Source organism: Naegleria lovaniensis (assembly GCF_003324165.1).
Source record: "Naegleria lovaniensis strain ATCC 30569 chromosome Unknown tig004, whole genome shotgun sequence".
Lineage (NCBI taxonomy): Eukaryota > Heterolobosea > Eutetramitea > Acrasida > Naegleriidae > Naegleria > Naegleria lovaniensis.
In genome coordinates, this window is record NW_025407826.1 from 224,895 (window position 1) to 251,034 (window position 26,140).

The 26,140-nt window shown below is 35.5% G+C and overlaps 7 protein-coding genes across 7 annotated transcripts; 3 read left to right on the top strand and 4 right to left on the bottom strand.

Annotated features, from left to right (window-relative positions):
- Positions 1-48: 48 nt before the first annotated feature.
- C9374_011310 (uncharacterized protein) lies at positions 49-1,266 on the bottom strand (the record flags this gene model as incomplete). The annotated part of the gene is made up of 1 exon (XM_044686952.1): positions 49-1,266. One exon carries the CDS (start codon positions 1,264-1,266, stop codon positions 49-51), a length of 1,218 nt encoding a protein of 405 aa, XP_044554479.1.
- A 115-nt stretch (positions 1,267-1,381) lies between these two features.
- Positions 1,382-2,605, top strand: C9374_011311 (uncharacterized protein; the record flags this gene model as incomplete). The annotated part of the gene is made up of 1 exon (XM_044686953.1): positions 1,382-2,605. One exon carries the CDS (start codon positions 1,382-1,384, stop codon positions 2,603-2,605), a length of 1,224 nt encoding a protein of 407 aa, XP_044554480.1.
- Positions 2,606-2,726: 121 nt separating this feature from the next.
- On the top strand, positions 2,727-4,229 carry C9374_011312 (uncharacterized protein; the record flags this gene model as incomplete). Its single annotated transcript, XM_044686954.1, has 1 exon — positions 2,727-4,229. The coding sequence occupies one exon, from the start codon at positions 2,727-2,729 to the stop codon at positions 4,227-4,229; it is 1,503 nt and encodes a 500-aa protein (XP_044554481.1).
- A 184-nt stretch (positions 4,230-4,413) lies between these two features.
- Positions 4,414-17,121, top strand: C9374_011313 (uncharacterized protein; the record flags this gene model as incomplete). Its single annotated transcript, XM_044686955.1, has 4 exons — positions 4,414-4,500; positions 4,565-4,615; positions 4,661-4,764; positions 4,812-17,121. 4 exons carry the CDS (start codon positions 4,414-4,416, stop codon positions 17,119-17,121), a joined length of 12,552 nt encoding a protein of 4,183 aa, XP_044554482.1.
- Positions 17,122-17,219: 98 nt separating this feature from the next.
- On the bottom strand, positions 17,220-19,868 carry C9374_011314 (uncharacterized protein; the record flags this gene model as incomplete). The annotated part of the gene is made up of 7 exons (XM_044686956.1): positions 17,220-17,417; positions 17,465-17,470; positions 17,523-17,955; positions 18,023-18,234; positions 18,319-18,688; positions 18,790-19,132; positions 19,181-19,868. The coding sequence occupies 7 exons, from the start codon at positions 19,866-19,868 to the stop codon at positions 17,220-17,222; spliced, it is 2,250 nt and encodes a 749-aa protein (XP_044554483.1).
- Positions 19,869-20,212: 344 nt separating this feature from the next.
- C9374_011315 (uncharacterized protein) lies at positions 20,213-23,873 on the bottom strand (the record flags this gene model as incomplete). The annotated part of the gene is made up of 3 exons (XM_044686957.1): positions 20,213-23,141; positions 23,310-23,578; positions 23,763-23,873. The coding sequence occupies 3 exons, from the start codon at positions 23,871-23,873 to the stop codon at positions 20,213-20,215; spliced, it is 3,309 nt and encodes a 1,102-aa protein (XP_044554484.1).
- A 239-nt stretch (positions 23,874-24,112) lies between these two features.
- Positions 24,113-25,983, bottom strand: C9374_011316 (uncharacterized protein; the record flags this gene model as incomplete). Its single annotated transcript, XM_044686958.1, has 3 exons — positions 24,113-24,263; positions 24,312-24,607; positions 24,700-25,983. The coding sequence occupies 3 exons, from the start codon at positions 25,981-25,983 to the stop codon at positions 24,113-24,115; spliced, it is 1,731 nt and encodes a 576-aa protein (XP_044554485.1).
- Positions 25,984-26,140: the final 157 nt, after the last annotated feature.

Here is a 26,140-nt window from a genome sequence, read left to right on the forward strand (position 1 = left end):
TTTCAAAGGCACACTCTTGTTGGAGATCATTAAAAACTTCATGAACATTTACTTGAATATTTGAATTTGACCCTTCTCCATATTTCCAACCAAGAGTTCTCCAGTGTATTCATTCAAACATATGGCATGAGGTAATGAATATTCAGAGAATGAAAAAACAGAACGAGTGTCAGTGGTCTGATGAGCTTTGACTAAGTGTCCTCCCACTGCATTGTACACCGATAACAAGTGTCTACAATTATCACACACAATGAGATTTTTCGAGACTTCATCATAGGCCAGTAATCTCTGAATATAACAACCCTGAAACATGTCTTCATTGAAAGAGATTTCTCGAACATATTTCCATTCGCAATGATGATTTGTCATTGGAAGATCCCTTTGATTCATTGAAGTTGGTTTTTCACTGTTTTCAAAAATTCTAATGGAAGAACCCTTACTTTCCACAACAGCAACAAATCGCTCAGAGTTTGAAACAGCAATGCCATGTGGTGGATGTGAAAAATCTGAAATTTTTGAAATGCATTGTCCTGTACGAGCATTCAAAATATCGACGACACACTCATCCATCGATAGATTACACATAAATATCCAATTATCGTCTTGTCGGTGTTTAGAGCTAGCATACATTATGTCCATGCTACTGATTATATTTGGATGTTTGTAATAATCGTTTTTCCAAATAAGGGACTTCTTTTGAGAATAGGTTTCTAATAGACATTTGACATCAAATTTGAATAAGCCATCTTTACATGAGACAATCAAGTATTCCTCATTGTGTAAACTTCTGTTAGCAGGAGTTATTTTCTCAATGCACATACACCGAGGGCTATTCAAATAAATTGACTTGGAAAATTGTCTAGTTATCAAATCAAATGTTAGAATTCTTCCTCTAATGAAATATGGATCACAAATGAGGACAAGATTCAATTTGTGTGAAATGGTGGCATAACAAGCATGGACAATGAAATTTTTAGTGTCACCATAGTCCATGAACCCACCTGCCTCTGTACCGAATGTTTGAATTAATTCAAAGTTCAAAGAAAAAGGAACCAATGGACGAGATCTCATTTTGTAATGGAATTTTTCCATGATGTGATTTGTTGAGAATTCTTCATCTGTGTGAAAATCAAATAAATGCACAATTTCGAGTTGTGTATTTTCGATTGAAAATTGAGAGGAGCTTTCGGAGGACTCGAGCTGATTCATTTTCCTCTTTTTGCTGTCTTCTGAACATGCGTTCGGATTGATGGAATTTCGTTTCATTTTTTAAAGCCAAAAAAAAATATTTGCAAGATATATTCATCACCGATCAGAATCAATCGACTTTTCATTGTTGGTTTCATCACACTGTGTTGCGCAATATCAAAAGTACCATAAAATGGATGATTTTAAATCTACGCTTATTGAGGTGAGACAAGTAAAAGAATTGATCATTGACGAATATTCTTTGGAATTATTCAAATTAAATTGCGTTGCCTGTTTATTCCCCTATGTATTTATTGCTTCTAGGAAAAGTATAATAATTTATCGGAATGGAAAAAACTCTTCTCTCGAATATTTGCACACCATCAAGGTTGCACAAGAAATTAATTTTATTCGGAATTGTCATAACAAAATATTTTTTGTAGGTGAAGAGGGTATGACCATGATGATTCTAAAACAAGAAAACGATTTGAATGAGTTTCATGAAGCAACGCCAATAGCTGAGAAAAAAAACCAGCAAGATTTGAATATAGAACAATATGGATTGAAATTAATTAATCTATATCAAAATAGTCATGAATCGACATGGTCTATTTCCTATGACGACCAGAGTGGTATTTTTGTTGTTGGAGATAATTCTCATGTCATCAAAGTTCACTCACCGGACTGTAAAGAAAAAGAACCCTTTACATTGGAGGGTCATTCTCATAACTTACCCTGCCTTCATTTATTTTCCAAAGACAGATTATTAAGCTGCTCGATTGATAAAAGTTGTAAAGTATGGGATTTAAAAGAAGGAAAGGTGCTGTATAATTATGATTTTAACGAATGGTGTTGGATAGGTGCTCGCTTAAATTCAAAAAGTTTTTTACATGCTCCCAAAGACTCAAATCCAACTGATATTTTTCTCATTGGTACTCAAAGTTATATTTATTTACTGAGTAGCACGATGGATACAGTATTATACAAATTATTTCTGAAACCAATAAGAGGTTTAAGACTCTTACCAGGTCATATTTACGGAGCGCTCGAACGAGTGTCTTTGCTTCAAGTTATTGAAAAGCACAATTTAGTTCTACTGGCAAAACAAAATGACAACAAGATTCTACTATTCAGAATGATTTATGAGCAGAACAAGGAATATTCTCTCATGCCTGTGGATTTACTACCATCTCTTTCATTGGAAAATCAGTGTGTTATTGGTTTGAGCTACTGTGAAGAACTGGATCGCATCTATGTGTTATGTCTAGACAAGCAAATGTATTGTTATGATTTGAGATTTAAGTTTACTAATGAGCTTCATATGACACATGCAGACTTGGAGCAAGTAGACGATAAAAAGGCATTTCAGGAACGAGTATTAGATAACCTTCATTCTGTTTCACAAGTTGTCATTTAGTAACAAACATGTAGAACATTCCAAAATAGATGTCTTTGCTCAATTTGACTGACTCTCTGGAGGAGTGGTTGCAAAGAACGAAAAACGCAAGCATAAAACAAGATTTTTGAAAATTCAAAAAATGCACAAAAACACGCTCAACAGGTTGATGGCAAGCAAGTCTTTGATCCATCATCATCATAACATGATCAAGACAATACTATCTTCATCCATGAATACAATCAAAACTACAAATACTCTTCGTAATTATGCCATTACCAAAATTCCTCTACCTTCCCTCTCACCAACCATGACTTCGGGTGAGATTGTAAATTGGGTGAAGAAAGAAGGCGATAAAGTAAATGTGGGCGATATCTTGTGCGAGATTAGAACTGATAAATCAGTTTTGGAGTTTGAATCAGTAGAGGAGGGTATTTTGGGCAAGATTGTTTTGCCCGGAGGATCCAAGAACATTCCTATGGGAGCCACTATTGCTTACCTTGTCGATAAGAAAGAAGAGATTTCATCCATTCCATCAGAATCAGATTCTCAGACTCCATCAGCTGCAACAACACCAACCACCAAGCCTTCCACCTCTGCATCACAGGCAAGCAGGCAAGAACAGCAACAACAACCTCACGAGTCATCTTTCTCTCACTCAGCACCCCTTTCTCCAGCTGTTCTTCGTATTCTTCATGAAAATTCATGGATTAATACATCACAGATTAAACCCAGTGGTAGAGGAGGCAGATTGACCAAATCAGATCTTGTTCAGTTTATGGCAACCAATCCTCAAACAGTAGGTACACCATCCACTCCACAAACAGCAACAACCACAACACAACAAGCAAGTGTTGTGCCACCTACCGCTGTAAAGGCATCACAAGTCGCTTCGCCCTCCACAACCATGGTGACACAAACACCACTTACCTCATCTTTCAATGACATTCCAACAACACAAATAAGAAAAATTATTGCATCCAGATTGTTGGAATCTAAACAAACAGTACCACACAGCTACTTCACCATTGAAGCTAGAATTGACAAGTTGTTGAACATTAAGAATAGATTGGCAAATGAGAAGAATATCAAGGCTTCTGTCAATGATCTCATTATTTATTGTGCATCCAAAGCTTTGCAAAGAGTTCCAGAGTGTAATGTTGTTGTTAAAGGAAATCAGTACATTCAAGCAGAGAATATTGATATTTCTTTTGCTGTTGCGACACCAACTGGTTTAATTACGCCAATTATTCCAAAGACCAACACAAAAACAATCGAACAAATTGCATCATCTGTGAAGGAATTAAGCAAAAGAGCAAAGGAAAACAAACTCAAACCAGAGGAATTCCAAGGAGGCACATTTTGCATTTCAAACCTTGGTATGTTTGGAATTCAACATTTTTCTGCTGTTATCAATCCACCCCATGGCATTATTCTTGCCATTGGATCTTCTCAAAAGAAGCCTGTTTTACCTTCTGTTGATTTAGATGCCGACACCCCCATAGATACCAATATTAATGACGTTGAGATGGGAACATTTATGAGCGTTACAGCTTCTTGTGATGCTAGAGCTGTTGACAGAGAATTAGCAGGTAGATTTATGCAGGTTCTGCGTGAAGAATTGGAATTTTCGTTTTCACTTTAAGACTTCGTGTGGTAATTACAATCAATATTTATTCCACAATGAATATATTCAACGTCAATTTCCGCCAAAATATTACAAATTGTCTCAAAGCAAAAAAAAATACAACATCCTCATATCGCTACGCACCATCATCATTACTCATCATACACAATTGCTACTAGTTGAAAAACAATAGCCTAAGATCATGTCATTAAACGGAAAGACTAAATCGTCTGTGTTACGACAAACGGTTATTCCTAGACCAAGAGAGCAGATAAACGTTGAACGAGAGGTACGTTTCTTCATCATTAAAGAGACCTGTTGATCGTTTTGAATATTCGGATTTTCATCATTAGTCTCCTAACCAACAATCGCCAGTATCTAGCGTTTCTAATTCGAACAAATCGGTAGGTAGAGGTTCTATGAACGCTCATTAATAACATTTCGCAAAGACAATAATTTTCAAAGATGCTCCTGCTAAAGCATTTGAACCCAAGGTTTATGTGCCATTTAAACACGCCCAAAATGGCATACCAAGACAAGTTGTTGTAGAGAGGTTTGTATTTTCACTCTTGGTTTCTTTGCTAATTGTTTCTGCAATAGATTGAGGAGACAATACGAGCAACAAGATATTGAGGAATTACTCAAGAACGAAGGAATAGACTACTCAACTCCAATTACACCTGAAAGAAAGTTTGAATTATACTTACCACTTGAAATTTTTGATAATACTGACTTTGATGACAGACCACCAGGTGAATGGATCAATTTGGGGCGCAACGAAGAGAATGGCCAATTCACATACGTACCTGCAAAAGCCCTTCTTCAACAAGATGGAGTTGGGAGCTGGTATTTTTGTAAAGTATTTGAGGTTGATGAAACTAATAACAGATACCTTGTCGACTTCGTGCATCAAGAGGGTAACAAGGTTTGGTTACCAAGAATTCACATAATGTTTCTGGCCGAAGACCCAACTAAATTTGCAAAACGGGTAGCTCATGCTCACAAATCAAGAAAAATCGCAGAATCACTAATTAGATACTACTTGTACATAGAACATATGCCCATCGATGAAGTTTCCCCTTTATCAGAGGAACAAATGATGAATATTAGAAGACTAGGTTGTTATTCTCAAAAATTGAGAGACAAAGTTTATGACTCATCAACAGACGAACTTCTGAATGAAATAATAGGAGAATACCAAAAAGTTACGAATAGGATGATATTCGATAAAAACATGAAAGATCCTCTCCAAAAAGATTTATTTAAGAATTTGGAGCTTCCAGATGAGATTCTTGATCCATTTCAAAAGAAGGCTCCCTTTCTAGGCACAATTGAAATACCACCATATCCATTTGACGAAAACAAAAGACAATTTTTCTTTAACTCCTACTTTACAGAAAAAAACATTTTGGATGCATTGCTAAATGTTAAGAAAGAGCTTTTGGACAAACAAAATCTAAAGATTTTTCACATTCCTTTAAAAAAGACGGTAACATTGGATGAGTTTGAGCAAATTCAAATCCAAGCTATCGATACCATCGTATCAAAATTAACTGGTGAATGGTTGACAAATTTAAAGCAGCATATTCAAGACAGTTTGATACATATTGAAAAAGGTTGGCTCAGCGTAGCTGGAAAGACTGTTCAGATTTATGAGATGAGCAAACTGAAGCGTTTTATGAACGCAATTAGATTTATGATGCAAGATTCTATTAAGTTTTTAATGCAAGACTCTTTTAAGGAATATGTGAGATATATTGAAGATTATTGTTCATTTGATGTAGCTATCAAATCGATTGATCAAGTAGAAGTTACATTCCACAACGAATCGGATTCGTCCAAGAGAGCACCTAATTTATTTTCTATTGAACTTACTTTTAAAGACGACAAATTCTTTTATGTCACCCCTTTAGAGAAATTCAAGCAAGTGGTTGTTGAAATGTTTGACAAGGCTCTCAAAGATTTCCAAAAGATATCAGATGTTGAATCTCATGTTCTTTCTGAAGAGTTTTGTGCAAGGTTTAGCGAAAAACCTTCAACTTCTGATCAAGAAAAAAGGAAACGACAAGGGTCAGGTTCAACAGCACGAAGAACTCAAAAGATGTTTTTATGGGGAGAGGTTAAAATGCTAGACACACTTAAATCTACCGATTTAGAAGTTTCAAAATGGAGAAAAACCTTAAACGCATTTATGGAAGTGTCGTTGTTACCTCTAAACACATTTTTAAAACAATTCGAAAAATATGAAGAGCTACTGAGGATAGACGTTCAAAAATACATGGAAGAATACGAAAAGAAAGAAAATTTAACAATTGAAGACATAAAAGCAGATATTGTACGAAACTATGAGATGAAGGATACCATTAGAGAAAGTATTCCTCAAAAGGTTAATGTAGGAACCTTTTTAATTGATTGTCAAAGTATCAGAAATCATTTAAGCAGAAAGTGCTCTGAGATAGGAAAGAAAATATTGGACTTTTTAGCAAGAACCGCAAGTGAAAAATGTAACTTTATTCTCGATAACTTTAACAAACTTTCCAGAGAAATCAACAAGCCACCTGAAGATATCGAATCTCTAACAAAATTGAAAGGAAGATTGAAGGAAATACCAGATGTCATCCTTGAATATGAAGAAAAAATTGTTGAAGTCAAGAATTACTACAGTATCTTGGAAAATGAGTTCAAGTATCCACTTTCTGATGAGGAGTTCAAAAATTTGTGGACAGCAGCTTCATGGCCAAAGAAAATTCAAGAACAGGTTGAAAAAGTGGAATCATTCCTCGAAAAGAAAAAAGAAAATCTCAGAGAGAGGTTGATCACAGATCAAAAATCCTTCATCAAAGAATTGGAAAGTATTCAAAAAGTTGTTTCTGGCTTCTCAAAGCATAGAGATATTCTTGCAGTTGCAGACGTTGCTAAAGAGGTCAGATCTATTCAAAAACAATTACAAGATTTCCAGGATAGAGCTAGAAAGAACAATCAAAAAGAAATGCTTTTTGGAATGGATGTTACAGAGCATACACAGCTAAATGCTATTGTAAAACAATTCCAACCGTTTGCAGATTTATGGCTAACTGTAGATAACTACTTTGCTTGGGAAGAAAGCTGGTCCAAAGAACCTTTTGAACACCTAGATGCTCCAAAGATAGAAGAAGAGGTTAAGGCAGCCGAAAAAGCAATGTTAAAGTGTATGAAACAGTTCAAAGACATTCCAGAAATTAGAAAAATTTCCGAAACAATCAAGAAGAAGGTTGAAGAATTCACTCCCTATCTTCCTTTAATTTTGGCACTTAGAAACCCTGGAATGAGACAGAGACATTGGCAAGCAATTTCAAATGAAATTGGTATTGAAATAATTCCTGGTCAAACTTTGAAATTTATGGACGACGTCTTCACGATGAAGTTATTGGCTCATGAAGAAATTATTAGAAAATATAGCGATATTGCATCCAGAGAATTCACGATTGAGAAAGCTCTTAAGGATATGCAAGAGGCTTGGGAGACTTGCAACTTTGAGGTTCTTGCTTACAGAAAGACTGGTACCTATGTCATGAAAGTCAGTGATGAAATTCAACAACAGCTTTCTGAACATATTGCCCTTACTCAAACTATTAGCTTTTCATCGTTCAAAAAGCATTTTGAGGCTGATCTTAAAGCATGGGAAAATCAACTCAATTTAGTTTCCGAAATATTTGAAGAATGGACAAATTGCCAAAGAGAATGGATGGCCCTTGAACCAATTTTCTCTGCAGAAGAAATGCAAAATCAATTACCTCAACTATACAAGCAGTTCAAACAAGTCGACACAAAGTGGAGAAGAATTATGGATGGGGTTTACCGAAATCAAAATATTATGTCATTCTGTACATCTACAGCTAAATTACTGAAGACCTTCCAATCCAATAATGCAATTCTCTCAACAATTCAAAAGGGTTTGAGCAATTACTTGGAAAAGAAGAGACAACAATTTGCAAGATTATACTTCCTTGCTGATGAGGAGTTGCTTGAAATTTTAGCGAAAACCAGAGATCCAACGGCTGTACAGAAATATCTTAGTAAGATATTTGAAGGTATCGGAGAACTTGATTTTGTTGACATTCCTGAAGAGAAAAAGACCAATTCAAAGGGTCCTGCTTTAGAGATGACTGCTATGATGTCCAAGGCTGGTGAACGAATTGACTTTATTGAAAAATTACAGCCTTCAGGAAGTGTTGAAGTTTGGTTGAAAGAAGTCGAACGAATAATGATGAAGAGTTTAAAGCTTTCGATCTCCAAGTCACTTGTAGATTATACTCAAACTCCAAGAAATGACTGGGTATTAAAGTGGCCTGGACAAGTAGTTATCCTTGGAAGCCAAGTTTACTGGACAAAAGATATTACCAATGCCCTTCAAAAAGGAGGAAACAAAGGATTACGAGGATACTTGAACACTGTCAAGGAACAATTATTAGGATTAATTAGAATTGTGAGGACAGAGATTTCGAAATTAGAAAAAACAAATATCGAAGCGCTTATTACAATTGAGGTGCATGCAAGAGATGTTGTTGAACAAATGTTAAACGAAGGTATTGAGAGTACTCATGACTTTGAATGGGTATCTCAAATGAGATATTATTGGGAACCAGCTTCATCAGAAGACGGTACTTCTCCCAACGATTTTACTTGCTATGTAAGACAGGTAGAGACTCAATTTGAATATGGATATGAGTATTTAGGTAATACATCTCGTCTAGTGATTACTCCATTGACAGACAGAATTTACTTGACGCTCACAGGAGCACTTCATCTTGGGTTGGGAGGTGCCCCAGCAGGACCTGCAGGAACAGGAAAAACTGAAACCGTTAAAGATTTAGCAAAGGCACTTGCAAAGAAGTGTGTTGTGCTTAACTGTCAGGAAGGTATGAGAGAAAATTCCATGGCCCAAATTTTCAAGGGACTAGTCCAGTCAGGATCGTGGGGATGTTTCGATGAGTTCAATCGTATTGATGTTGAAGTGCTTTCTGTTGTTGCTCAACAGCTTTCAACACTTCAAGAAGCAGCTAGAGCCAAAGTAGCAACAACTACCTTTGATAATATTCAAATTAATGTTGATCCATCCTATGCGGTATTTATTACAATGAATCCAGGTTATGCAGGACGTACTGAACTTCCAGACAATTTGAAGGCTTTATTTAGACCCGTAGCATGTATGGTTCCTGATTATGGATTAATTGCTGAAATTCGTTTAATTTCATTTGGTTTTGAAAATGCTAAACCATTGGCCAAGAAAATGGTTCAATCATTCAAACTGGCGAGCGAGCAGCTATCATCTCAAACTCACTACGATTTTGGTATGAGAGCTGTCAATACAGTCATTGCTGCAGCTGGTTTATTGAAGAGAAAGAATTTAAAGATGAACGAAGAGTTGTTGGTTTTAAGAGCATTGAGAGATTCAAACATTCCAAAATTCCTTGTGAACGACGTGGTTTTATTCAATGGAATTGTGTCTGATCTTTTCCCTAAAGTTAAACTGGAAGAGACAGATTATTCAGACTTAAATAATGCTCTCAAGGAGGCTACCGATCATTTTGGTATATCTCTTACACCAGTATTTAACGAAAAATGCTTGCAACTTTATGAAACCACAATTTTACGTCATGGTGTCATGCTTGTCGGTGCTACTGGAGGTGGAAAAACTAATTGCTACAAGACTTTAGCTTATGCCCTTACTTCACTTAGTAAGGCTCACAAGGAGGATTTCCATCAAGTTCATTACAGTGTCATTAATCCCAAGTCTGTAACAATGGAACAGCTTTATGGAGAATATGACAGGAATACAAGAGAGTGGAGAAATGGCGTTTTGGCATCAGAGTTTAGAAAGTTTGGAGAAGATACAAGTCTAGACTGTAAATGGTTGATTTTTGATGGACCCGTGGATGCTCTATGGATTGAGTCCATGAATACCGTATTAGACGAAAACAAAAAACTTTGTCTTGCAAACGGTTCTATGATAGAAATGAGCGTTCATATGAACATTATTTTTGAGGTTGAAGATTTGGCAGAAGCATCACCAGCCACAGTCAGTCGTTGTGGTATGGTTTATTTAGATCCAAAGGCAACTGTTCCACCAATGGTTCATGTAGATTGTTGGTTAGCAAAGATCTCTAATCAGCTAAAGCCATACTTGGAACAATTAAGACAACTTTTCGAAAAGTTCTTACCTGATGGAATTGAGTTCATCAAGTCTCATGTTAATGAATATATACCTACAGTAGAAAGCAATTTGACACATAGTACTTTCAAAATACTTGAGACAATGTTTGTCGATTTTGATCCAAGCCTTGGTAGAAAAAAGAAAAAGTCGTTTTCTTTTGAAGAAGAGCAACAAGGTAATGAAGAAAAGATGTCCAAATTGAGCAAGATCATTGAACCTTTATTCTTATTCTCTATAACATGGGGTTTAGGAGCGTCATGTGATTTTGAAGGAAGAAAGGCATTTGACGCATTCGTGAGAGGCAAGATTAAGGAGAATAATATTGCAAGTGCTTATCCTGAAGATGGGTTAATTTATGACTACTTCTTTAACACTGAAGACTTGGTATGGAAACACTGGATTAGTGTTACACCAGAGCTTGAAATCACTCCTTCCACTCAATTCCGAGATATGATTGTTCCAACAATTGATACAGTAAGAAGTAGTTGGCTTGTTAAAAAACTGCTTCACAACGATCATCATGTACTTTGTGTTGGTCCTACAGGAACAGGAAAGTCTGAGGTTGTTTCTCAGGTCTTAATGAGAGAAATACCTGAAGAATTCATTCCGTTCATCATTTTCTTCTCTGCTAGAACTGAAGCCAATGCAGTCCAAGATATTATTGACGGAAAATTGGAAAGAAGAAGACCAGGTGTTTATGGACCTCCTCAAGGTAGAAGGTACATTATTTTCATTGATGATATCAATATGCCAGCCAAACAGCAATATGGAGCCCAACCTCCAATTGAACTCATCAGACAATGGATGGATCACGGTGGTTGGTATGAATATTCAAACGAAAGATTACCTTTTAGACACGTTGAAAGCTTGACTTTTATTGCAGCATGTGGTCCTCCAGGCGGTGGTAGAAATACTGTTACTAACAGATTAATGAGACACTTTACTTTTGTTTCATTCCCAGAGCTGCAACATGACAGTTTGTCCAAGATATTTTCTACCATTTTAAACAAGTCTTTCATTGATGTGAATTTGAACCTCAAAGACTTTTTCTTACCCGAAATTTCAAGCAATTTTGTTGATACTAGTATTCATTTATTTAATCAAGTTAGAAAGGAAATGTTACCCACTCCATCAAGATCTCATTACACCTTTAACTTGAGAGACTTGTCAAAAGTTTTCCAAGGTATACTTCAGGCAAATCCAAAGAAGATTGTAAACCTTGAAGATGTTTTGAAATTGTGGACTCATGAAAGTTCTAGAGTTTTCAAAGATCGTTTGGTTGACAATCAAGATAGAAAGAAGTTTGAAGAAATCCAAGAGTCTTTACTCTCTAAGTATTTCCCACAAGTTGACGGCCAAAGCCTTGTTAAAGACAGAATAATCTACTCGGATATTCTTAGCCATGGATCAGATGTTAGAACATATGACTTTGTTCCTGATCATTCTGAGCTATTCAAGGTAGTTAACGAACAGTTAGAATACTACAACAGCATGAACAGCGATAAGAAGATGGATTTAGTTTTGTTTTTGGATGCCATTGAACATATTTGTAGAATTGGTAGAATTATTAGACAACCTGGTGGAAATGCTCTTTTACTCGGTGTTGGTGGAAGCGGTAGACAAAGTTTGACGAAACTTGCATGTGCCATAGCAGAATATGATTTGATGCAACTCGAAATTAGAAAATCTTTCACTCTTAAAGATTGGAAAGAGTTCCTTAAATCATTACTATTCAATGCTGGAAAAAAGCATGGAAAGGGTGAGAACACAGTCTTCTTGATTGCTGATACTCAGCTTATTTACGAGTCATTCCTAGAAGACATTAACAACTTATTGAACAGCGGTGAAGTTCCTAATTTATTTGAAACTCCAGATTTGGATGAAATATACACAACCATGAAGCCAATTTGTGCACTTGAAAAGCTTCCAGCCACTCCTCTTTCTTGGTATAACAGATTCATCAAAAGTGTAAAAGATAACTTGCATATTGTGTTGGCAATGAGTCCTATTGGTGAAACATTTAGAAGCAGATTGAGAATGTTCCCATCTTTGGTAAATTGCTGTACAATTGATTGGTTTAGTGAATGGCCAAAGGATGCCTTGTTAAGTGTTGCAAATGAAAAGCTTGCCAATCTTAAACTAATTTCTGTTTCAGAGCATGACTCTCAAGAACATCAAGATGAGATTAGAGACCAAGAAGAACAATTGAAAGAGAAAGTCAATCAAATGTTTGTCTTCATCCATCAGTCTGTTGAAAAAGGTTCTGTTGATTATTTAAGACATGCTGGACGAACAAATTATGTTACTCCTACCAGTTACTTGGAACTTCTCACTTCCTTTAATAACATTATGGACGTCAACAGAAAGAATCTAGAGAAGGAAAAACGAAATTTACAAATTGGTCTAAAGATTTTGAAAGAAACCGAAGAGTATGTTCATAAACTTCAGGAAGATTTGAAAGTAAAGAGACCCCAGCTCGATAGAACAAGAATCGAAATTGAGAAAAACATGGAAATTTTGAATGTTGAAAGAGAAGAAGCTCAAAAAACTCAGGAAATTGTAAAGGTTGAGGATGCAGAAGCAAAACAAATTGAAAGTGAAGCTAAAGGCATGAAACAATCAGCAGAGGAAGAGTTGAGTCAGGTCGAACCTTTACTTGAAAAGGCTGTTGAAACAGTTAAGAACATCAAAGTGAATCAAATTCGTGAAGTTGCTAACTACAAAGTCCCTCCAGCTGGCGCTCTCAAAGTTTTAGAGGCTGTGTTAATCATGTTTGGTGAAACACAAGGTGTGAAAAAGGTTAAAGATGGTGTGACCTACTACGATTGGTGGGAAAGCGCTAAAACTTATCTAAACAACGCAACCAAGCTCAAAGATGACATGATTGGATATGACAAGGAAAATATTCAAGAAGCTATTATCAGAAGAATTACAAAATACTATAACGATCCTGAATTCCAAGTGGCCAGAGTGAAGGAAATTTCGTTGGCACTTGTAGCGATGTGTCAATGGGTGAGAGCAATGTATGATTTCTACTGGGTGAACAAGGAAGTCGAACCAAAGAGACAAAAGGCCAGAGAAGCTGAAGCGCAATGGGCCATAGCAAGACAAAAAGCAGATGAATCCAACAGAAAGCTTGCTGAAGTGATAAAAAAGCTTCAAGAGCTTGAAGATGCCAATACTAGAGCCCTGAAAGAAAAGGAAGAGTTAGAAACAATGATTGATATTTGTGAGAAAAAGCTTGAACGTGCTTCAAAGCTTCTCGATGGACTTTCTGATGAAAAGGTTAGATGGCAAGAAATGCTCGAAAATTATGAAAGACAACAAAAAGATATGTTGGGCAACATGATTATCAATGCAGGTACCGTAGCATATTTGGGAGCTTTCACCAAACCATTCAGAGAAAGACTTGTGAAAGAATGGGTTCACGAGCTTGCCAAGCAACACATTCCATTTACAGAGAACACTGACGTTTATAATTCATTGGGCGATCCAATCGCTATTAGAATTTGGAATCAGTATGGATTACCATCAGACAAGCTTTCCATTGAAAATGCTATCATTTTGAACAACTCTCGAAGATGGCCTCTCATGATTGATCCTCAGCTGCAAGCAGCTAATTGGATTAAAAACATGGAGAAGGAAAAAGGTCTTAAGGTATTAAGTATGACAAAGAAGGATTATTTAAGCGAGCTAGTGAGAGCTGTACAATTTGGTAACCCTGTTTTGATTGAAAATGTTGGTGAGGATTTGGATCCTGCAATTGAACCAATTTTATTGAAACAAACATTTGGTACTCCTGGCAACCTCTATATTAAGATTGGTGAAGAAACAATTCCTTACAGCAATGATTTTAGATTATACATGTGTACCAAGATCAGAAACCCCAAGTATACTCCGGAAACATGTGTCAAGGTTACTCTACTCAACTTCTTCATTACTCCTCAAGGTTTAGAAGATCAATTGCTTGCCGAAGTTGTTAAAATGGAACGACCAGAATTGCAACGCCTCAAAACTGATCTCATGCAGAAAAATTCAAAGATGAGAAAAGATTTGAAAGAACTACAACAAAACATTCTCAAAATGCTTTCCGAAAATACTGGAGATATTCTCGAGAATGAAAAGTTAATCAATGCGTTGGGCGAGTCAAAGATTGCAAGTAAGTCCATCCAAGAAAAAGTGGAGGAAGCAGAAACCACAGAACGAGAAATCGACGTTACTCGTAACAAGTACAGACCTGTTGCTGAAAGAGGTTCATTACTCTTCTTCTGTGCTTCGGACATGACCAACGTTGATCCAATGTATCAATATTCCTTGCAATGGTTTATTCAGCTTTACAAACAGGTGATTGAAACAAGTGAGCAAAATGATGACTTGAACATTCGTTTGCAGACTCTTATCTACAATCATACATTATCTTTGTACAATAACGTTTGTCAGTCATTATTCGAAAAGGATAAGCTACTATTCTCATTCGTGCTTTGCATTAGAATTATGCAAGGAAGAAATGAAATTGATGAACATGAATGGAGACACTTCTTGACAGGAGGTATTAAGACAGATGAAGACGAAAAGGATATTGCAAGAAAACCAAGTGGAGCAACATGGATTACAGACAACTGTTGGAGTGACGTGGTTTTATTGAACAAACTTCATACCTTTAAGGGCTTTTTGGATTCATTTATCCAAAATGTTAATGAGTTTAAGACATTCTTTGAAGATTCTAAACCAAACTTGTTACCAATTCCAGCAGGATGGAATGATAAGCTTACGGAATTCCAAAGAATCATGGCACTCAAAGTTATTAGACCAGATAAGGTTATTGAAAGCATCCAGACATTTGTCGAGAAAAAATTAGATAAGAACTTTGTCACTCCGCCTCGTTTCGATTTGAGTAGATCCTTCAAAGACTCTAACTGTGTAACACCTTTGGTCTTCATCTTGTCTCAAGGTGCAGATCCAAAGTCTGAGCTCAACAAATTTGCAGAACACATGCGAGTAAGACAGTTGTTGAGCGTTTCTTTAGGTTCTGGTACAGAGAATGCTGCTAAACAAGCAGTTAAAGATGCCATTCAAAACGGAAGTTGGGTTATTTTACAAAATTGCCACTTGGCACTTGGATTTATGCCAATGCTGGAACAAATTGTTGAAGGATTTTCAATTGAACAAAATCATGCAGATTTTAGATTATGGTTAACTAGCATGCCAACACCAAAGTTCCCAATATCAGTTCTTCAAAACAGTGTTAAAATGACATTGGAGCCTCCAAAAGGTTTAGCAACAAATTTGAAGGGATCCTTCGACAACTATAGCGACGATTTTATGCAACATCCAACAAAACCATTGGAATTCAAGAAGCTTTTGTTCTCTCTCACTTTCTTCCATGCTGTTATTCAAGAGCGTAGAAAGTTTGGCCCATTAGGTTGGAATATTTTCTACGAATTTACAAGTGGTGATTTAGATGTGTGTATCAAGCAACTTAGAATATTCCTCGAAAAGTATGAAGAAATTCCATACAAGGTCATCAAGTTTTTAACAGGTCAAATTAACTATGGTGGACGTGTAACCGATGACTGGGACAGAAGATATTTAATGACAATGATTGAAGATTTTATAACACCAAAGGTTCTCAAAGATGGTTACAAATTTACAGATTCTCTCAATGAATATCAATCCATTCCAGCTGGAGAATCTGCCAGCTACAAACAATACTTGGATACTCTTCCAAACGTTTCTCACCCAGAGATATTTGGCTTGCATGAAAACGCTGAAATTACATACAATACTGCTGAATTAACCAATGTGACAGAAACAATGCTTGCCATTGAAGGTAGTGGAGGCAAGGTATCTGATGACAAGGACATTGTTGTTAGTACTATTGCCAATGACATTCTCAGTAAGCTTCCACAGCCATTTGACTCTGAACACGTCAACAAAAAGTATCCAACAGATTACAATGAAAGTATGAATACTGTGATTACCCAAGAAGTAACAAGATATAACAAGCTTCTGAAAGATGTTCGTGAGTCGTTACAAAATATTCTCAAAGCTCTCAAAGGACAAGTGGTCATGTCAGCTCAATTAGAAGGCATTGCTAACTCATTGTACAATAATTATGTTCCCGATTTATGGTCCAAGGCATATCCATCTATTATGCCTTTGAGCGAATGGGTTCTTGACTTCCTCAAACGTTTAGATTTCATTAGAGACTGGATTGAGAATGGAATTCCAAACGTTTTTTGGATTAATGGATTTTTCTTCCCACAAGGTTTCCTTACAGGCCAATTGCAAAACTATGCAAGAAAGTATCAAATTGCCATTGACCAAATTTCCTTCTCTTTCAAGGTTTTAACTAAATCTGAAGAAGAGCAAGCCAGACACAAGAAGCCAGAAGATGGATGTTATATTAAGGGTCTCTACATGGAAGGAGCAAGATGGGACAGAGAAAATGAATGTGTTGCAGAATCAAATCCAAAAGAATTATACTCCGAGATGCCAATCATTTGGTTCAAACCAGTGGCCAACAAGCAAGTTCCAAAAGAAGGATTTTACGAATGTCCAGTCTATAAGACTCTACGAAGAGCAGGTACACTCAGTACCACAGGTCACTCTACTAACTATGTTCTTTCTATCGATTTACCATCGAAGAAACCTGGAGAGCATTGGATCAAGAGAGGTGTCGCTTTGATATGTGCTTTGAAATATGTCACTAATTAGTGAAAATATAGTAGCTGAGTAAAAGTAACGTTGTGAAATTTAGTTCTTCACCTTATGGAAAAAATTAGAATGGGAGCACATTGTACTTCGTTGACATATTACTTTATGACTTTGTTCAAAAAACTTTCAATATTGTGTTTCAAATCCGATCTTTTACAAGGTTTACAAATAACAGCATCTACAACAGCAGCATATTGAGCTTCATTTGTTAAGGCATCTGCTGTGAGCATGATAATCTTAATATCCTTATATTTTTGTTTAATAAGCATCGCAGCTTCCAATCCGTTCAAATTTGGCTACAACATTAAAAAGTAATGTTTTTTCAAGACTCCACAGTACTTACCATGTGCTATATTGTACAATTTCAATTAATATTTATCATTACCTTCCCAAGTACTTACCATATCTGTAATCACCAGTTTGTGTCGTTGTGGATTAATTTTCTCTATCAATTCCTTTCCATCGCTCACAACATCAACGTTGAATCCCAAGCTTTGCATCATCTTTGAAATTACTTTTCTATTGATGGCATTATCTTCAGCAAGAATGATATTGCTTTCTGTGAGAATTGTATCCTGTTGTGTGAGTTCTGTTGTTCTTGTATAATTTTGAGCTCTTTGGAATTGGTCCAAATAGTTACTTTGAATATCAATTTTCTTGATGGTCATGTCTTCTTCGTGAAGCGTTGAGTAATGCTGCAGAGATGAATGTTCACAAATTTGAATTGGTATTTTCACAATAAATGTGCTTCCTTCATTCTCCTTTGAAAATAATTCAATTTGACCTCCCATAGATTTCACAATATTCTTAATCGTACTCAAACCAAGGCCACTCCTATTTCAGACAAGTAATCATCCAAAAAATTGGTATCATAAATATCGAATGAACCACGACAACATACCCTGGAAATATACTTTCATTCAAGTTGTGTAATTGTCCAAACGGTTGGAAAATATATTGTTGTTTATCTTTCGGTATTCCAACACCATAATCAACAACTTTAAATTCAAACCATGTTTTTTCAAGAGTTTGATGATTGGACGAACGATTAATGTTGAGTGGACATGGAATGATGTTGCAATGAAGCTCAACAGAACTGTTCCCATGTGAGGCCTATGATTCATCATCAACAATAATTGTACATCAATAGTCATTCCATATGACAATCAACCATTACAAAACATTTTCAAACCTTACCTTAACAGCATTGGTTAATAAATTCACTAAAATTTGACTCATTCTTGCTTGATTCATTTTTACCATCAGCGAAGAAGGATCTTTCACATTAATCACTGTTTTTACATCCACATGAAATTTACTCGCATAACTTGAAATAATTTCTCGCACACTCTCAATACACTTTTCTAAATTAAAAACTTGAGTGTAAGTAGTGATGTCAGTCGAAGTATGATTGTCTTCATTTTTACTCTCATGCTCAGTCTTGACAAATAGTAAAATATCTTCAATCAATGTTAGTAGTATACTTTCTGCAGATTCGATAGTATCAATTAATTCTCGTTGTTCTTTTGTTAAATTAGTTTCTTTTATGAGTTCAATAGAGCCAAGACTGAAAATGTACCAATAAGGTAAATATTAAGGATCAAAGGCGGGATCCACAAGTGTTTCGTTTCACAAAATGTTCATGGTTAACACCACAAGTAAACCTACCTGGATAGAGTGGGTGTTCTAAATTCGTGACTCAAATGGCTCACAAACTTGGTTTTAGCATCAAGAGCTGTTTTCAATTTTTCTGTAGTCTCTTGTAATTGGTCACATTCACTCGAGAGTTGAACATTTCCAAATATAATAAATGTTCCAAAAATAATGACTGTAAAAACAGAAGGTACGTGTTCAAATAGGATATCCAAAATCATGTCCAAATGGTTCGTTTCAATTGTTACGATTTCATAGAGAGCTAACAGTACATAATGTAGCGAAATCGCTGCCACAGGAAAAGTAGCCCAAAAAGGTCCTTCAGCCTTTGAATGAGCAGTGTTCTTACTCATTACAGCTGTGCATGATTATAAGGTATTTTTTCAATTAAAAAATCTCTACTCACCAATGGTTGCCAAAGCATTCGATAAAAGTATTCCACGATTCGTTTTCAAAACATAAAATCGAATGGAAAAGCTCAAAATATTAAACAAAATGATAACCTTAGATTCCAATGTATTTTCTGCTTTTTCCATACGAATGAGCCTTCCACTATTCACGAGTATGGTGAGCACGCCTGTTATAAAGACCCAAAAGGTGCTCTCTTTATCTTCTTGTTTTTTAAAGGTATAAATAGTTTGCAGTAAGTAACCTGTGTAAACTGTAAATAATATGATGGAGGCTTGCCATTGAAGAGGTGTGTGCCAAACTTTTGGTATCGATGAATTCTTGAGAGGAAGATTGAAAAAATTGATCGAGTAGTGATTATTATGGGAAGAGTTCGTCCAAGAGGATAATTCCGAAGAGGTTGATGGTGTGTTTGTACTCATTTCAATGATATTCGTGGTAGTGGTGGTGTTAGAGGAGAGTGTATTTGATGATGGATGAAGAAAAGAATCTACAGTGGTAGCATTGCTGTTGGAATGACCGGAGGTACTTGGCATAGATGGACAACACTTGGTGTCATGAAGATTGGGGTTTTCCATAGTAATGGTGGTTTTTGAATTTTGAGTATTCATCAAGACATGGTTGCTTTCGGATGGATTGGAAGAAGAGGATGATCTTATCGTTGTCATCATGCGTGTGTTTTGCATGAGAATATTCTTTTTTGGAAAAATTGATAGTGCGAATGACGACCACGCATTTAACTACTATTTTGGAAACTTCTTGTTTAATAATACTGCGAGCTGGGTCAGTATCTGAGCGACCTTAATGGAATTATAAGCATGACCACAATAGAAAGTACCATTTCTCGCTCATACTACCGCTCATCATGATATTCCTCTTGAATAGTTGTGGAGGAGAGAGTGTATGAATTTGTATCACACACACACCATTGGTGTGGTCCACTTTGTATGGTTCAATATTTGTAAAAAAATATTAAATGACGCATGTAGTTGAATTGAAAACGAGATGATAGTGCAAACGAGATGAGTGACTAGATATTTCGTTCTCTCCAACTCAATCTCAATTCTTGTAATCGCTTTTCCTCTCCAGCTGGTAAATTTTGAACTTCTTGTGAACCTACTCTATAAATTCTTTCAACAAATGTTCGATCTGAAGAATATTGTTGGAAATTTAACCATTTTGCATTATTAGCAAGTACAGAGAGTTGTTTGTCTCCAATCACTTGACCCATCACAGTTAGAAATCCTGATATTGCCAAACTAGTTCGTTGTTCTTTTTGTAATCTCTGATTCAATTCATGAACTTGTAATAATTTATCAGCAAGTTTGTATCGAGTGAAAAGTGCATCCACAAATGGATCAATCATTCCTTCAATAATATCTAACAAGAGTCGAACAATCATGTGATGTAATAAACTACTTTGATATTGAAATAGTAATCGAATTAATTCTTCTAAAACATCTGATTTGAGAATTAATTGTGAGAGACTTGTAGTAGTATCAACTGTGTCTTTTTGTTGTTGTTTCAAATATCCATCATAAATGGAATTCAATACTTCTAATTGTTTGAAGAGCATGACAAAGAGTTCAATAATTTTCAATCGATAAATTCCAAGAGGAGGAAATGAGAGAGGAATCATGAAATCGAATGAACCTTCTGTGTTATCCGTATTATTATTATTATTATTACTATTATTATTATTACCAGTATTATTACTGCTACCATTACTATTATTATGACTATTACTACTACTACTCATAGTGTTTGTAGTATCACTTTTAATTTCACTTGAATTCTTGCCCCATCGATTCTTTTTTCGTTCCATCCCCAGTGCATGCAAAGGATGATATTGTTCCACATAGATAATGGTTGGATCTTTTTTCAAAATCTCTCGAGCCATTTCATCTTTCAATAAAGACACAAATGTTGGAATTCTCTCAATGACCAATACCAATACAAGTCTCCAATCAATTCCACTCTCATCTACAATCATCGAGTCTATGTTACCATTCCATAGAGGAGGATGATTTGATGATGATTGTTGATGTTGTTGATGTTGCTGATGTTGCTGATGTTGTTGTTGAATTGGAAATAATCTCTGACTATTAGTAGCAATATAAAATAATAAATTCATTATAAAATTCATATTATCCACAAAACTAGGTGAATTGGAAGTAATATTTAAAGTATTATCAATAATTAATTCCATTTGTTTTCTATTGAGTATATATTGTACAATGACAGGAGGTTTTCTTGTAATTGGTTTTCTATATTGAATAATCGTAGTGAGAATAAAAGTAACACTTCGTGAGAAATTTTGTTCACATTGCAAGGCACATAATCGTTGAATAATTTGTTGTTTCAATTTGAGAACTTGTAAATTCTTGTTCACTGCCACTTCATCTTGTTGATTTAAAATATTTAAAAACGAATCTTGAATGAGATTTCCTGAAGGTGCAGTGATGGTTTGAGTGGGATCATTATCTTCATCTTCATAGAGAAGACACATGAGAAGGAGTTCACTAATTTCATCACTGGAATCAATATGTTTTAACATTTGTAAAATGATATGAGTTGTTGAAGAGTTTTGGGAAGGGTATGATGTATGGGAAGTGTCCACATGATTCCATGTTGTGGTGGAAGGATTGGGGAGATTGAGGGGATTGGGAGGAGTAGTAGCAGAAGTAACAGCAACAGCAGTAGAAGAAGAAGTAGAAGAAGTAGTAGTAACAGTAGAAGAAGTAGAAGAAGTAACAACAGTAGAAGTAGTACTACTCGTCAAGGATGTAAATTCTTGAATATCATGAAGTGCATAGATATAATCCATCACTAAATGAGTCAAGTGTGGAATTTTCATCATGGCAATAATCACTCGTACAAAACATTTCACTTGAAAGGCATTCAATGGTTTTTCTTGATAAATAAATGAAAATAATTTTCTTCGAATGAGTTCACTATTCAATAATGCTACTCGTGAATGAAAGGATGCCATTCGATTATTGTTATTGTTGATGCTATTGTTGTTGATGCTATTGTTGTTATTGTTGTAATTATTATTAGAATTGGATGAAAGTCGATCCAAATCCATTTCATTCTTCACTTGTAAAAGTGAATGGGTCGTAGTAGTAGTGGGTGTTGAAGATAATATCATGGGAGTATTGTGTTGTTGTTGTTGTTGTTCATCATGATGGTTACCAATAATCGTTTCAATGGTATGATCATCATCCACTCTTGGCAATACATTGTTGCCAACAACATTGGAATCTACTCCAAGTAAGGAATGACTGGAAGAATAAGGAACTGTCAATGATTGACGAAATGATGTATTTAAAGTGATGGATGCAAAATCATGATGATTTCCAATCATATTCGTAGTAGTACCATTAGTAGTAGTAGTAGTAGTAGTAGCATTAGTAGCACTCGTATCCGTCTGATAAGAATACGGTAACATGATGAGTGGTAAAATGTGAAATTGTCCAATGGTGGATATCAAAATCTCAGTCGCTACAAATGGATACTTGTAATTCAATTTCTGTAAAAGATATTCTCTCTTGTCACTATTTTGAAGATTGGTTTGAGATGTTGTTGAATCCTCTTGATCATCCATGGAAGGTCGAATGTGATCTTGTTGTTGTTGCGAATTCAAATATTGTTGTTTTTGTTGTTGATAGATTAATAATTCTGCTTCACTCATACCTCCATGAGCATCGGAATTGTCATCACCTGTTGGAGAGCGTAATCGTCGCATGGGTCCACCATCATCATCGTGTTGATCATCTCGGTGGTCGTGACCCATCATCATTTCGTCATGATCCTCTGTAGTTCCTCCGCTAAATTGTTGTAAATTCGAAGAAGAAGATGTAGCTTCTAATAATTTATATTCTAAATAGGAGGGTATTTCAGTGTGAGTACATGTGACATATTCTATTAATTTTTGAATGATCTTTTCTTGTGTGAGACTATATTTCCAAAAATGTTCAGTCATTCATACATTCAATCATTCAAATAATAATAAACAAATATATGATGAACATGAATAATAGTAGAGACCAATACATAAACCAATGAATGTTGATATATATATAGGGTAAGACAAACTCGATAAATCTCTGAATTCAACAACTTACAATTCAATAAGATTTAAATCCTCTGCTTCTCTACACATACTATCAATTCCTTCAAAATCAAATACATCTTCAATATTTAATTTTGAATAATCAATACTATTAGGATTTGAATTGGAAGAAGAATCGACACTTTTCGTATCCTCATCGTCATGTCCATTCAAATCACCATAAATATTCAAAAGATTGGCGCCAGTACTCGTTGACGTCGATTTTGCTGATGATGAGGAAGTATTGGTGGTGTTCGAGGAAGTGCCTTTCTTTTTTTTAGACTAGAGAGTATGGTAATCAATTCATTGGAAAGTGTTCATCATCATGTTGTTGTTGGATGATCCATATGTTTGTTGTGTACATGTGTATGTTCAACACATAGTAACACCACATAGAATAATCATCATCATGACAATAAATATTTTATGTATATGAAACAATAATAGATCATCATGATGTACTCACATGATTTGTTGCTGATGATGAGGTGTTGTTGTTGTTGTTGACATACGGAATGATGGTATCGTCTTCATCGTTTCTCCTCACACTTTTGAATATTTTGGAAAATACTCTCATTTTTTTGAAAACTGACAACTCGAAAAAGTTCAAGAGAGATGGTCAAGGTGTTGCATATTCAACCTGGTGTGAACGAATCATGAGTGCTCGATGCTCGATCATTGGGACATGAGTGTGTGGGCAATGCACTACATTTATTACAAACTCTTTAGATCTTGTTGAATGAATACATGAAGTGTTGGTTTACTGTAAATCAGAAATAAACACAATTTGGAGGGAATTCACGATCGTGCAGTTCATTAGGGTGGTAACACACATGAAACAACATCTTGTAAAATACTCCACTTGTCTTCTGAATTGCATTCCACTCGAGGATACAACACATTAGAAATGATTGCTTGAACATGAGTAGGTGTTACAAAGGTCTTGTTCCACATTAATGCATATGCTCTTTTTCACAATGTAAGAAACAGTCAAACATGTGATTCAATAACTTACTTGGCAGCCATAATGATCATACTTGTCACTTCAGGTGTTGGATATTGTTTCACAAGTGGATGATGTCTACACACAGCAATGATATCTCTAACATATTGCTGAATTTTCACTGTAACATCAACACAGTCAATGAGTGATGGTGCAACCAATGATCCATAACTCGTTGACTTTCTATCCATGTTTTTAGAATGTTGTGACATGATGTGTTGAATATTGGAGGAATAATTTTGAACGTCTTGAAGAGTAAATGTTGAAGAAATACTCAGAGAAGGTACAAAACCTATAAATTCACACAACTTGAGTCGATCATGCGTGAACACATTGTGAGTCAACATGATTACCATCCATCCATGAACAATTTACATCAAATTGATTCCAAGTTACTTACCAATGCATTTGGTAATTCCAAAGTGTCACAAATACAAATAAATTCAAATGGAATATCAAAAGTCTTATCTCCCAAAATTACTTTTTTGAATTTAAATATTTCCAATAACGCATATTTCACTCTTTTTGATACACTTCTAAAATTATTTAAAATTAAAATTCTCACATTTTTTGAATTTTCCATTTCCATTTTTTCAATTTTTACACCCAAATCCAACATTGTATTCGGTGAAAACATTAAATCAAAATTATTAGAAAATAAACTCGTATTCTGATTTGATTGATGTTTAGAATGATGTTTGTAATTTCTTTTAGAAATTAATACACTTCCATGTCTTTGAAGTGGAGAAGGCGGAGAAGTAAAAGGTGAAGAGGAAGGCATGGATGGAACATGTTGATGATGAAAGGATTGATGATTCACGGTTGATGAGTTTGTTAATGAGGAAGATGTGGTGGAATTTGATTGTTGATTGGAATTTGTAGTCCCATTATTAGGATGAGAAGTGTTTCCCATAGTTCCGACATTATTTGCAACATTAATTTGTTCTGCCAAATGTGTCATGAAATATCGATCATCAAAACTAAATATATTCTTATTGTGAGTTCCTTTTAAACTTTGTCTTTTCATTTCCATATTTACAGTGGTTTGAAGAGTGGTGGTGGATATGGTTGGAGGAGAAGAGGCTTTGAAAAATGATGACGGTGGTGATGCATTTGTGGTGGTAATTGTATGATTTGAGGTGGTGTTTGGAGTGTTGTTGGTGGTGGTAGTTGAGGTCACTGTAGAATTGAGTTGTTGATCTTGATGTATACTCAAACTCGTACTTCTCTTATGTTTGGCAGATAATAAACTATTATTGGTACTGACAGTGGAAGGGTTGTTGTGCATGGAAATATGTTGTGAGGAGGATGAGGATGGTGGTGATTGTAGGTTTGTTGTTGGATCATTGAATTCAATGTTCGGAGTTTTAGGTGATGTTGTGAGTAACATGGGTAATCGTTGTTGTGAGGGTGGTGATACGGAGGAGGATGATGTTGCTGTAACAGGTGAAACAAAGAACAAAAATAAATCTTCAACGGTAGTGGAAGTGTTGCAATTCAAAACATGGATATAGGGATAGATGCTCATGATATCGGATGATACTGTACTTGTTCCTCCTCCTGCTTGTTGTGTTGAAATGAAACTATGACCACCACTGTTGCTGCCATGACTCAGCACCGAATGATTGAACGTCAAGAAGTGCTTTTTGGTGATCAGCGAAACATACAATAGAGGGTGGAGCATTTTTTTTGAAAAAGCCTCAATCACACAACAACCTTTTCAACAAAGCCTGTGTAGGATATATTTGAATAGGGCGAATAAAGGGAACACCATCTTCGTGTTTGCGTCAATTCTCATGGTTTATTTATATTCAATTTATATTTGAATGTACATTTGAGAA